Source organism: Polistes dominula, unplaced genomic scaffold (assembly GCF_049000335.1).
Source record: "Polistes dominula isolate Pdom_NZ unplaced genomic scaffold, Pdom_raw_medaka contig_82, whole genome shotgun sequence".
Taxonomy (NCBI): Eukaryota; Metazoa; Arthropoda; class Insecta; order Hymenoptera; family Vespidae; genus Polistes; species Polistes dominula.
Genome location: NW_028301046.1, coordinates 5,454,267 through 5,466,817, shown reverse-complemented (window position 1 = coordinate 5,466,817; position 12,551 = coordinate 5,454,267). Strand labels below are relative to the sequence as shown.

General features: G+C 32.8%; 2 protein-coding genes across 4 annotated transcripts; both read left to right on the top strand.

The window, feature by feature from the left end:
• Window positions 1–159: 159 nt before the first annotated feature.
• LOC107074587 (uncharacterized) lies at window positions 160–733 on the top strand. Its single transcript, XM_015336144.2, has 2 exons — window positions 160–300; window positions 457–733. Exons 1-2 carry the CDS (start codon window positions 232–234, stop codon window positions 616–618), a joined length of 231 nt encoding a protein of 76 aa, XP_015191630.1. The 5' UTR covers window positions 160–231; the 3' UTR covers window positions 619–733.
• Window positions 734–878: 145 nt separating this feature from the next.
• Window positions 879–12,064, top strand: LOC107074585 (uncharacterized). Of its 3 annotated transcripts, XM_089175140.1 has the most exons (29): window positions 879–1,380; window positions 1,760–1,830; window positions 2,271–2,750; window positions 2,931–3,251; window positions 3,355–3,526; window positions 3,589–3,903; window positions 3,988–4,968; window positions 5,237–5,305; window positions 5,494–5,646; window positions 5,791–6,693; window positions 6,943–7,034; window positions 7,119–7,267; window positions 7,385–7,495; window positions 7,589–7,933; window positions 8,012–8,226; window positions 8,290–8,402; window positions 8,480–8,624; window positions 8,707–8,807; window positions 8,871–9,046; window positions 9,120–9,406; window positions 9,493–9,700; window positions 9,784–9,967; window positions 10,057–10,269; window positions 10,347–10,475; window positions 10,786–10,947; window positions 11,072–11,221; window positions 11,301–11,532; window positions 11,626–11,805; window positions 11,882–12,064. In XM_089175140.1, exons 1-29 carry the CDS (start codon window positions 1,266–1,268, stop codon window positions 12,016–12,018), a joined length of 6,909 nt encoding a protein of 2,302 aa, XP_089031266.1. In that variant the 5' UTR covers window positions 879–1,265; the 3' UTR covers window positions 12,019–12,064. The 3 variants fall into 3 exon arrangements, with proteins under 3 accessions (XP_089031266.1, XP_089031267.1, XP_089031268.1); XM_089175141.1 differs by lacking the exon at window positions 5,237–5,305; XM_089175142.1 differs by lacking the exons at window positions 5,237–5,305; window positions 5,494–5,646; window positions 5,791–6,693.
• Window positions 12,065–12,551: the final 487 nt, after the last annotated feature.

The following is a 12,551-nucleotide window of genomic DNA, read 5'->3' as shown; positions in this document are numbered from 1 at the left end:
TCGCATCTTGACCTTAAGTGCGATGTTATAAGGTCGATAAAAGCTTATTAGTAATATGAGTTAATCGCAATTGATTGAAAAACAGGATCGATAGTGCTGGGAAAAAATAATTTCCGTGATAGCGAATTCTAATAATGATAAATTGTTTTCCTTATTTTCCGTGTCTCTATATAAAGACCATTCCTTGATCAGAGAAGGCAATTACGATTGTGAATCAAAGGACGAATCAAGATGAAGTTTAACGTTGTTCTATCGTTAGTACTCCTTTGTATAAGTTTATTTTTATTTGAGTATTCTGCGGTAAGTAATTTTTCTTAATTTGCTTTTTGTTTTTATACATTTTACGAAAAACTCAAATAATGTACAAGACGATTTATATTTTTGGAAACATAATTAATCTAATGATCTTTAAATTTTAAATTTGAATTAGAAATAAAAAACAAATTATATTTTTAGGCTCAAGTTATACCATATCCTGGTGATTGCACTAAATATCAACAATGTGATGCCAGTGGTTGTTTCGTATTGAGTTGCGGTGCTGGCACCGAATTCAATCCTGCGATTGGAACGTGCGATTATCCTTTGCAAAATCGTGATGGTTGTGGTAACCGAGGATGATCAATTTTTGATGGAAATAAAACACATGTTGCACATGTAAATATGTTATTCGATAGAAGTATATTAATTATTGGAAAAATAAAATAAATGAGAAAATAATATGGATAGAATATAAGGATTTCTCGTATATTATTACTGACACAATATCCTTATGATTAATATTAAAATTAATACGTTATTCGTATATTAATGTTCTAAATGCTGTAATTACCACTGTAAACGAATTTATCTTCAACGCGATATGAATATTATTATCAGCATTAATAACTATTTGTATGTATGGAGTAAACATCGTTGGAAATGCCAGTAAAAATCAGAGGATACGATGTTGTAAAAAGTATTCTTTTTAATCTTCTCTTCTATCTCGATAAATTGAAAAATACAATACACGCACAACTGCATTACGTGATCAGTTACTAAGTATTTACATACGTCACTGGAGTCCAAGTGTTATTGCGGCAAAATAATTATAACTTAGTTTTCAGAAAAGCAAGATTTTCCTTTTTTTTTTTGCTGTTTTCCTCCTATTATTGGATTTAAAACAAATTCACAAGAAAATAAAATAAAGCTCTTACAATTACCCATATTAAAAGTACGGTGTTATTACTTTTACCCTAACGTTTACATGGAGCTTACGTCGAAACTTTATGAGCTCGATGACTGGTAAAATGAGAGCCAATTTACTCCCGTGTAGAATCAATTGGCAAATAGTTCTGTGTGCATTTGTTAGATTAAAGTGTATACACGTTGGCACTGCGTGTAGTCAGTAAAGAATTCTCCGTCTTTCTCTCTCTTTCTTATCTTTTATTTTCTTTCCAGTACGATCTTTGCTTTGCCTTCCTGTAGCGATGACGATTGAGCGACCCTTGATCTGCCCTCTAAATAGATAACCCTACTCTCTAAGAAGTTATGCACACATCCCTATTCTCGTTTCTTTTTCATTTTTCCTTCCTCTTTTCACTATCATACTTATTTGCTATCTCTTTCTCTCTCTCTTTTTCTTTCTCCTGTTTTTAAATTATCATTTAGAAGAAAACAGTGTTTGTGTACACTTCATTTAAACTGAATTTTATACCAAGCGATTTTATAGTGAGTGCGTGATCATTAGTGTGCAGTACGTTGTGCTTTTTAAATGTTTTAGGAATGACGTCCTGGATTAATTGTTTTTACGTTGCACTTTGTCTAATGTTCTTTGGAACCTTCACTTTAGCGGTACGTGAAACAATGTCATATCTATATTATTTAATTCGAAGTACATATTATACTTTGTGAAAATCTATCACATCATTACATTTTTTGGAATATATTTAAATATATATTCAGTTAAGGATATATTTAATTCAATCGGAAAATTATTATTATTTATCCGTTAAAAGCGATACATTTAACATTAACATTCGTCGATTAACAATCGTTCTAACGATTGAAATACTTGTCGAGTGAATAATTTGAACAGATAAAATTTCTTACGTCAGTATATATAAAAGAAGATATTTGAGGAAATATGTTTGAACAACTGTTTTGAAAGAGCTGATTACTTTAATAATAATAAATGATTAGAATATGTACTTATTATGTGATTAATATATTAGTATATAATAATGATGTTCGTTATCGAATTTTACGTGATTGGATGGAATATCGATTCATAGATATACGATCCGAAGGAAACGACAACAAAAGCTCCTAATCGTCTTGAATCATTTTTGCCTTGGTATCTCAACGAAAAGGATTTACAACCTCCCGATGACTTAGCTCGATCTGCTAAGTGGTGGACCAATGCGGAAGAGAATGAACCAAGAAAACCTGTCATCGTTAATTCGGATAGCACATCTTGGACACCATGGCGTAAAACTTCTGGTAGTGAGATCGAGTTAAGAACAGAGATAAGGAATGATCAGATTTCCAAACAACATCACGATCATGATCAATTTGATCAAATCGACGATCATCCGGATGATCATCCGGAGCATCCTCCAGAAGGTCAATACGAATATGGTTCTACTTCTACAGATAAGAATGTTTATCAAGATCGCAATAATCCCGAAACTTCTGGCAATAAATTAAAGCACAAATTATCTGAGGATAGTGATTCAACTTTGTTATATGAAGGGATTGGAAGTGAGAGCACGGTAAATTTCACCATTTTTGTTTACTCAACAGCGGTACTTTTAATGATACTGCGATGTAATTTGCTTTAGTACATAAATGTTTGGATAATATATACTTAAGAACGCTTATCTTTATTCGATGTCACTGCTACAGTATATGTTATTTTTTTGTTATCTACCTAATATTCGATTTGTTTTTAGAAACCGAGACAAGAAAGAATATTATTTTGGAATAATCCCATATCGACGGTAGCGCATTATGATTTTCGATCGGGAGTACAATGTCCAAATTTAGATTCTACTGGTCAGTTTATTTATCCTCCCGATTGTAAATTCTTTGTTAACTGTTGGAAAGGCAGAGCGTTCGTTCAACCCTGTGCTCCAGGTACTTTATTTAATCCTGAGACATTGGAATGTGATTTTCCGTACAAAGTTACATGTTACGGCTCAGAGATTTCTGACCCTATACGTTACTCAAAAGCATACAATCTGAAGATCGATGAGGGACAAGAGGAATCACATGTACGTGTATACATTTGTTTTTGTAAATTTCATTAGGTTATTAAATAACAAAAAAAGACATGTGTATATATAATTTATTTGTTATCGATTTCTTCATTACCAGAAACCAAAATGTCCACCTCACGTGGCAGGTCTAATCCCACACCCTACAGATTGTACCAAGTTTTTAAATTGTGCCAATGGAATGGCATTCGAAATGGATTGTGGTCCTGGTACGGTTTTTAATCCCGCCCTTAGCGTCTGTGATTGGCCTTACAATGTAAGAGGCTGCGAAGGTTAGTGAAAAATATTCGTTACATGATGATATGGATATAAATTAATATTTTTGTTTAAACAGATACGTTTAAATCAAAAGAGCATACCACAAAGATTTTTGAAGTACCACCGGACCCAAATTTTCATAATCATAATGTTCATGATAATTCGAATAATAATTTTGCCAATCAATTGAAACATAACACACAATCATCCGAAAAAAAGATCGAGTGCCCTGATGATTTTACTGGTCTATTACCTCATCCAGAAAATTGTAGAAAATTTTTGCAGTGTGCGAATGGTATTACGTATGTGATGGATTGTGGGCCAGGAACAGCTTTTAATCCTCTCATATCGGTGTGTGATTGGCCACATAAGGTACCAGCTTGTAAAGAAGGTAATTAGAATTTTTCAAGCTTTGAACTGTTGTAGAGTATGGTTTGAAAAAATTCAATTATTATTGCTATTACTGTTTCGACAGAGAAAAAATTCAAACAAGTTACGACAACGAGCAGACCTTGGCCGCCATACAGCAGAGGAGATCCAGAGTCATCGCACGAACATCCTCGATATAATCATACTTATAATCGATATAATAATCATGGCCAAGGTTTTAGGAATAATCAAATTCAGCCTATAACTACGACTGAATTGCCAAGGACAGTGTGGAGACCTACTTGGAGACCGATGATTCAGAAACCAATGAATAATCTACAAAATCAATCTAATTCCATGGGATCCATTAATAACTATGAAAATTATCAGAATCATGGTCATCATCACGATCATGGTTATCATCACGATCATGGTCATTATCATTACAATCATTCAAGATCAGGACAACCTATGACCGAAGTAAATTGTAATATTACAAATCACATGACACATTCTCCAAACCCTTACGATTCACGTGATATAAATCATCATTATCATTATCATTACCATCATTATCTTCCAAAGATCAACGATACTCAATATCCTGGTAATAGAAGAATATTTGAATCTGATGGACATCAGCAAGGTTCTCCAACTATACATAATACTGAAGAAACTTGGAATCATGCAAACCATTCTCATACAAATATCGATGACTTTAACAAGCAGCAAACTAATAATCAATCAGGAGAATCTACTTGGCGTTTTGACTCTTATGTACCAACTAGACATAGATTTAATAGTACAGTTCATTTGTATAGGATAAACAATGGTAGAAACAATCCTGAATTTGATAATAGACAAACAAATGAATCTACAAGTTCGAATAAAAACATTTATGTTAATAACGATTACGATTCACATGATGAAGTGGAATCTCGAGATAGAACAAACAGAAATTTGAGTGTACAAATCGGAACAAGTTTTTCAAGACCGAATCAAAATAATATTACATGGAGTCGTCCAACTACATTCGTAAATCATTCAGATAACTCTAATCAACCATCGTCTCGGCCATGGAATCAAGGTGATTTTGTATTATGTCTTAAATTGATTATAATCTTTTTTTGCGGATTTTTATTTGATTATTTAAATAGGTTGGCATGAAAAAAAGAATGCAAATATTTGCATGGTTTTGAAAAGATTTGCATGGCATGATAAGGGTTGTTCGATTTATTTTGATAGCATGTTGAATCATTTGGATTATTTTTTAAATAGATGGGTTAGTATTGTTCATAGTCGATTTTTAAATAACAGTTGCATAAATCCGAATTGGGACATTTTTTATCCCAAAGGATATCAGCGCACGAATGTAGAAGGTTTGTTTTCTATGGATGAAGGATCAAGAAAATCTAAAGAAAATGGTAAGCAATAATCGGCAACTAAAAAATAAAGGGATAATTATTAATTTTAACGAAATTTACTAGCTACAAAACTAACTAAGATCATTTGCGATATATAATTTTAACATAAATGTATAATATTTATATTAAACATAGTGTATTTTTTTTGTCGCATATTTATAATTATTAAAAACCATACTGGTATGTAGATGCAATCGATGAAGAAGAAAAATTACGCGAATGGTACGCGAGAACTAATATTCAACGGCAAACCATAATTGACAAGGAAGTTGATTCCAAAATGAATAAATGGTTAAGTAAAACCAATGTTTTTTTACAAGCAAAAGGACAGGTATCAACAGGTATGTGCCTACATACAGAATGAAAGAAAGATCGTTGTCTTTTAATGAATTTATTTACGTACCTATAGAGGAAAATAATTTATGCAAAGTAAGTTATGCATTTACCGCAAAACGTTATGTTTAAAGAAGCCTTTTTGTTTCTAGGATATAAAAATTCCACACAGAAAAAACCACTCTATCCATACGGAATTTATGTTAACAGTAATGGCATAAAAGGCCATTTTATCACAAAAGAGTTGGAAATTAATCAAGGACACTCGAAGACTAAAACTTATAATCATAACAATCAACATACACCTTTCTCTTTTAATCAAACTTATGGCAGCATTTACACGCGTACGCCTTTACATAATCAAGAAACTACTAAGAGTCCTATCATTCCAAGTAATCATTATCCTATACAGTATACTCCGAATTCTGTAAATATTCCTCAACCATTCGACGGTAATTTTACTAATCGTTTTTTCAATCAGTCAACATCGAAGGATTTAAAAGGCGCGGCAAATGATTATTCTACTGGAAAAGATTTTCATTTTCCTGTTTATAGTACAATCAATCGATCGGTTATATTATCGCAACATGATCCACGTCGTACAATCAATCGTTCAATTAAACAGTTCGATTTCAATCCATTAACTTCTGAGAATGTTGGAACGGAAAAGATACCGGATGTTTATTTAAAGCCTTCCAAGAACATAAGCGTTCCTGTTCCTCAAGATATTTCAGAAAATGAAAGTAATACCACCAATCCTAATATTCCTAGCATATCGATCGAAGATAATACGGATGGTCCAGAGTTAACCGATACAGAATTGACAATTGAAAATAAAACTCCTACATCGAATTTCAACGGAATCGTTCCCGAAGATGATTTAGATTCATACGAAGTGGATGTTTTAGAAGATAAAGGAGATTGGAAGCCAGTATTGGTTTTTGAAAATAAGACTAAACCCGCGAGCAAAAATGATTCTTCCGTTATTATGAGAATCAATAAAAAAAACACGGATGTGGATATCTTTAATGTAGAAGTAGCACCTTATCAAAATGGTAAGTTGTTTCGATTTAATCCTCATTTTATAATTATGGATTAACGGGTAAGAATTTCATCAATTATATTATAATATAGTATATACTATTGCTTCCGGCGCATGTTTATGCTTTCGGCGCATGATACTAAAGCATTTAGTGTAAGACGCAAGTTCAATGTCCTTATACGTTATTGTAAAACTAATTAGATATTTTAATAATGTTTTTTTCATTTATTTAAATATATATATAAATATTTTTTATTTACAGAGGAACCACCATTCCCTGTGTATTATATCCCACCGGTTCATTCACTTTTACATTCGAAAAAGGTTTCACCGCCTACACCGATTTCAGGCCAGGTCAATATTTTTTTATAAATAAATAATAAAAAGAAATTCAATTGAATTATTTTATATTGAATAATATTAATTTTGTGTTAACAGGTTATACGACTTAGAGATGGACCTAGTTCCTCAGATGGCTACGTTGAAGTTCAAGGAGCACAACCAGGTTGGGGTATTGTTTGCGATTCTAGAAATAGTTGGTCGCTCAAAGAAGCCCATGTAGTTTGTAGACAATTAGGATATTCTAGGTATGTACTTATCTATGTTAACATCCTTGATTTAATGTAACGAAGTTAGACGTTGCGTTAAGATTATAGTGTCCCTGTTGAACGTCACTTAAGATAATATTTCTTTGCGATTTATAGAGGCGCCGAAATGGCTTGGCAAGGAAGAAGCAAACGTAATGGAATGCCAACTTGGATTGCAGCGAATTCCGTAACTTGTTCCGGCAATGAAATTAGATTTCAGTCTTGCAAGTACGTTTATTGAGATATTTCTATTCTTTGAATGAAATTCTACGAGTCTAATGTCTAAATGAATTAGTAAAAAGTAAAAAATGATTATTATAGATTCACACATGGAGAAAAGTGTCGTGTAGAAAGAGATGCAATAGGTGTCAGATGTTTGCCAAATCGAATAGTACATTGTCGTAAGGATGAAATTCCACACGATGGACAATGTTATCATTTAGCCGATTCAGAGACCGGATTAAATCATGCAGAAGCACTTCAGTATTGTTCCAAAAGGAATAGTCGGCTTATTGACATTATAAGTCAAGCAGAGAACGACTTCATATCAGAATGGTTGTCGCAATCGCATCCAGAAATCGGATCGATTATGACTTCTGGAGTTGGTTTCACCACTTTCAACAGGACTCTGTGGCTTTGGGAAGATTCAAGTCGTTCTAAATTTAAGTAAGTTCGATTATAAACATCTAAGCTTATCTCTATCTGTTGTTTTATTTTTTTTCGTAAAAAATATATTATTTATAGATTCACGAAATGGTGGCCAGGATGGATGGAAGACAAGAAATTACCACCTTGGGTGGGTTCACGTCCAGCTTGTATAATTATGAAACGAAAGTTTCCTTGTCACAATCGTCCAGAATCAATTTGCGTCGCGGATTACTTCTTTTGGGATGTTGAAGATTGTGCTACTTCTATGAAGGGGCATGCCTATATCTGCAAAAGGCCGTACAATGAAATTGGTATGTATTAATCATTTAAAGTAATTAATTAAAATATTTACTAGATGTCTTTTTGTTTGTTAGGTTGCATTTATGGTAAAGGCAATCAATATTTTGGAACTGCAAATATAACCGAATCAGGAAAAGAGTGTCTTCCCTGGGCTGATAATAGAGTTCTTCATTATCTTAATATGGCCGTATGTATCCAATCTTTAATCACGTAATTTTTACACAAATTATAATAACTTAACTGATAATTATTTGTATTAAATAGGTACCTAATCGTGATGTCAAAAAGAAATTGCAACCCCACAATTATTGTAGGAATCCAAATCCGAATGTAGAAACCATGCCATGGTGTTATACAGGTTCCTTCGGAGAACGAGAATATTGCGATCTTCCACCTTGCGGAAAAATTGGTAATTCATTTTTTTTTATTAGTTTAATTCTATATATATTAATTAATTGTAAGAGGATGATAATCGAAGTTCTGTGTTTTAGAATCCAAGAAAATGCACTTAAGTGGCCAATGTAAATCGAAACATTTTGAATGTTTACCTGGGGAATGCATTCCGTCACCGTGGGTTTGCGACGGAGAAGAGGTATGAATATGATTATTTTCATTCTCATATATTCATTAAATAATTTTCATGAATTTTTGGTAGGATTGTACAAATGGTGCAGATGAGCGAGCATGCATAGATCATATGGATCTTTATCAGAAATTTGCAAAGCACAGGCTTGAAGGATACGATGTCGAAAAGTGGTTGAACACACCTTTAAAAACATGCGCTCTAAGATGTAAGGAAGCTGATTTCACTTGTCGATCATTCGCTCATAAGTATGTTTCTTTATCCGTTTGTATTTATTACAAAAATTTTCATTGTTATTTATGACATTCTTAAATTTTTTAGAGCAAGCGGTAATATTTGTTTACTGAGTGATAGCAATATAGGTTTAACGGGAGCTTTAAAGCCGATGAAGGATTTTGATTATTATGAAATGAAAGAAAGAAGTATTAAATGTGATGACATGTTCATCTGTGAAAATCGAAAGTGCATTAATCACACGTTAGTGTGTAATGGAAAAAATGATTGCAATGATCGTACCGATGAAAATATCTGCACCGTCGAAAATCTAGATTATGCTATTCGACTTGCCGGTTCGGATAATTTAGACGAGGGTAGAATCGAAGTTAAAAGTAAGTATGCTAAATTAATTTCGTTCGTTGTATCTTTATAAAGAATTCTTTAGCTTCTTGATAGCATCGTTAATTATTTTCAATAGTTTTGGGTGTATGGGGCCAAGTTTGTGACGATGGTTTTGGTATGATCAATGCTGATGTTATTTGTAAAGAACTCGGTTTTCCATTGGGTGCTTTGGAAATTAAACCCGGAGGATATTACGGTAATTTAGATCCACCAACTCGATTCATGGTTGATCAATTGAAATGTCGTGGCAATGAAACGTCTTTGCGTCATTGTGATTTCGAAGGGTAGGTTAAAATTTCGGTTAAAATGAGAGATAAGATAAGTAGAGAAAATTATACTGTATTATTTTATTTATATAATTTGACAGTTGGGGCGTTCATAATTGTCAACCAGAAGAGGCTGTAGGTGTAGTTTGCAAAACAGCGGTTGACACATGTCAGGAAGGCCATTGGAAATGCGAAAACAGTCCGGAATGTATACCTATAGCGTTTATCTGTGACGTAGTTCAAGACTGTTCAGACAAATCCGATGAAAGTGACGAACGTTGTAACGTAAGAGATACATTTAATTTATTATTGAAAAAATTTCAATTAATTATTAGCCATGAAAATAATTTATTTTGATTTCTCTATTAACTAAGGCTCCATTCGATATTCGTCTGGTAAATGGTAGTAGTCCCTTGGAAGGCAGAGTAGAAGTTTATCATCATGGTATATGGGGTACAGTTTGTGACGATGATTTCTCTGCTGCAACAGCTAGAGTTATTTGTAGATCTTTGGGATATAATGGGGTTGCAAAACCAAAAAAAGACGGTTTCTTTGGTCCTGGACAGGGACCTATTTGGCTTGATGAAGTATGTTTTTAGGAACTTTGTATTTACTTCATATTCCTTTTAATTTCCATTCTATATCATCATTTTATTTAAATCAGGTTTTTTGTCATGGAAATGAGACACAATTGTATCGTTGCAATCATGATCAATGGGGACAAACTAATTGCGATCACAACGAAGATGCGGGTGTAATCTGTTCATATGGAAACGCGAACGATGACTCCGAGGTAACACAAAATAATCTCTCTCGGAGTAGATCATAATTTTTTTTATACATTTGGTCGAAACACAATGATTTGTCTATACGAATCTGTGATTTCTAGTCTTTCAAGATCAAACGTAACCAAAAATTACTGTTAGAGTTTAAACATTTAACTTATTTGTACGATTGTGGTTTTTAGATGAAGATAATTTGTAATTTTCTTTTTTTTTAACAATACCACGATTATTAGTGAAAATAAAAATATTGAAGTATACAAAGTACATGGAGAATAATTACTTCATTTCCTGATCCTGATTTACCTGTTTATCGTTCAGTATATCTGGAATACGGTGACCGATTTACCCGAATCAAGAATCAATGATGTTCTACCAGCAAATTGTGGAAAACGTTCGGAAGATTTTAACGACGACGAAGATCTAATATTTGCTAAAGTGGTGCACGGTTCTATTGCACCAAAAGGCACATATCCGTGGCAGGTAAATTAAATAATTTAACTAATTAATGGCAAACAAGTGTGATAAAAAAATCGTATTATTAGACAATATATCGATTAATTTTTCTTTCGTCAAATAAATTTGTTAATATAATATAAATTGGTAGGCGAGTATACGAGTTAGGGGACATAGTAGATCGAATCATTGGTGTGGTGCAGTTGTTTTGTCGCCTCTGCATGTTCTAACGGCAGCACACTGTTTAGAAGGTTACAACAAAGGAACATATTTTGTTCGTGCTGGTGATTATAACACTGAAGTAAGGCAGTTTCCAAGTTAAATATCACTTATTGTTAGCTACAAAGATAATAATTTTAACAATTCTTAAATATACTTAGGAAGAGGAGGGGACAGAGAGGGAAGCAAACATTGAAGATTATTACATTCATGAAGATTTTCGTAAAGGTCATAGAATGAATAACGATATTGCTCTAATTTTGCTCAAAGGACAAGGTATACCTTTAGGCAAAGATATCATGCCGATTTGCTTGCCACCGGAAAATACTGAATATCCTGCAGGATTGAATTGTACTATCAGCGGATTTGGCAGTATTGAAACTGGAAGAACTAGTAAATATTTATTATTAATTGTGTTATCAACATTTCTCTGATTATGATAATATTTGTATTTATATATAATTCACTCTTTTTCTTTATCGTTAGCACCTTCCAGAAATCTTAGGTACGGGTGGATACCTTTATTAGATCAATCGGTATGTCGTGCTGAGCACGTTTATGGTGCTGGAAAGATTAGCGATGGAATGGTGTGCGCTGGACATTTGAATGAAGGGGTGGATACTTGCGATGGTGATTCTGGTGGTCCATTGGCGTGTTATCATAATGGTAATATTCTTTAATGAAAATTTCATATAATTAAAAAATGTAATTTTAACATTTTTATATTTTTCCTTTCACATAGGTGCATTTACTTTGTATGGGATTACAAGTTGGGGTCAACATTGTGGAAAAGCCAACAAACCTGGTGTTTACGTTCGAGTTGCACATTATCGACGTTGGATCGATCAAAAGATAATACAGTCACTGTCAGGAAGATAAACTTATACAAAATAAATTTATTTCAATAAACGAGATCTAATTTTAATTTCGATTAATTTCTTTATATGTTTGCCAGTTGGAAGAGAGGGAAAGAAATATTTTAATTAAAGTTTTTTTTTATCGATTTGCAATTTATTTTGTAAGACATCATCGTTTCTACAATAATTTTAATTGCTGTTTCATTGCTGTTACATGATTGAGCCTATATATGTACAAATAGTCCCAACGCATTTCTTTCTTTTCTTTTTTTGACATCGTCGAAAGTAAAAAAGAGGAGAACTCGTATTTGTACAATCAAATGAAACTGACATCTTCATGAAAAGATTTACAAAGTATTCAAACAACGTCGTGTTGTTGCTGCTACAACGCATAATAGATTGCTGAATTTCGATCCATTTTGGTGTCAGTTTGGATCAAACAAATTATATTTTATTTAAATATATAATATTCTGGAAAAAATGCATTCTGTGGTAGGATAATATTGTTAATGATAACATTTGAATATGTTGGATTTTGACGATAATATAAAAAAC

What these genes read in the sequence shown, in the direction of transcription:
- LOC107074587 (XM_015336144.2), top strand. Translation starts at nt 232, where the DNA reads ATGAAGTTTAACGTTGTTCTATCGTTAGTACTCCTTTGTATAAGTTTA. An exon ending in TTTTATTTGAGTATTCTGCG is followed by an intron (nt 301 to 456) that starts GTAAGTAATTTT and finishes TTATATTTTTAG; the next exon opens with GCTCAAGTTATACCATATCC.
- LOC107074585 (XM_089175140.1), top strand. Translation starts at nt 1,266, where the DNA reads ATGAGCTCGATGACTGGTAAAATGAGAGCCAATTTACTCCCGTGTAGA. An exon ending in AGACAATTAGGATATTCTAG is followed by an intron (nt 7,268 to 7,384) that starts GTATGTACTTAT and finishes TGCGATTTATAG; the next exon opens with AGGCGCCGAAATGGCTTGGC. An exon ending in TATTGAAACTGGAAGAACTA is followed by an intron (nt 11,533 to 11,625) that starts GTAAATATTTAT and finishes CTTTATCGTTAG; the next exon opens with CACCTTCCAGAAATCTTAGG.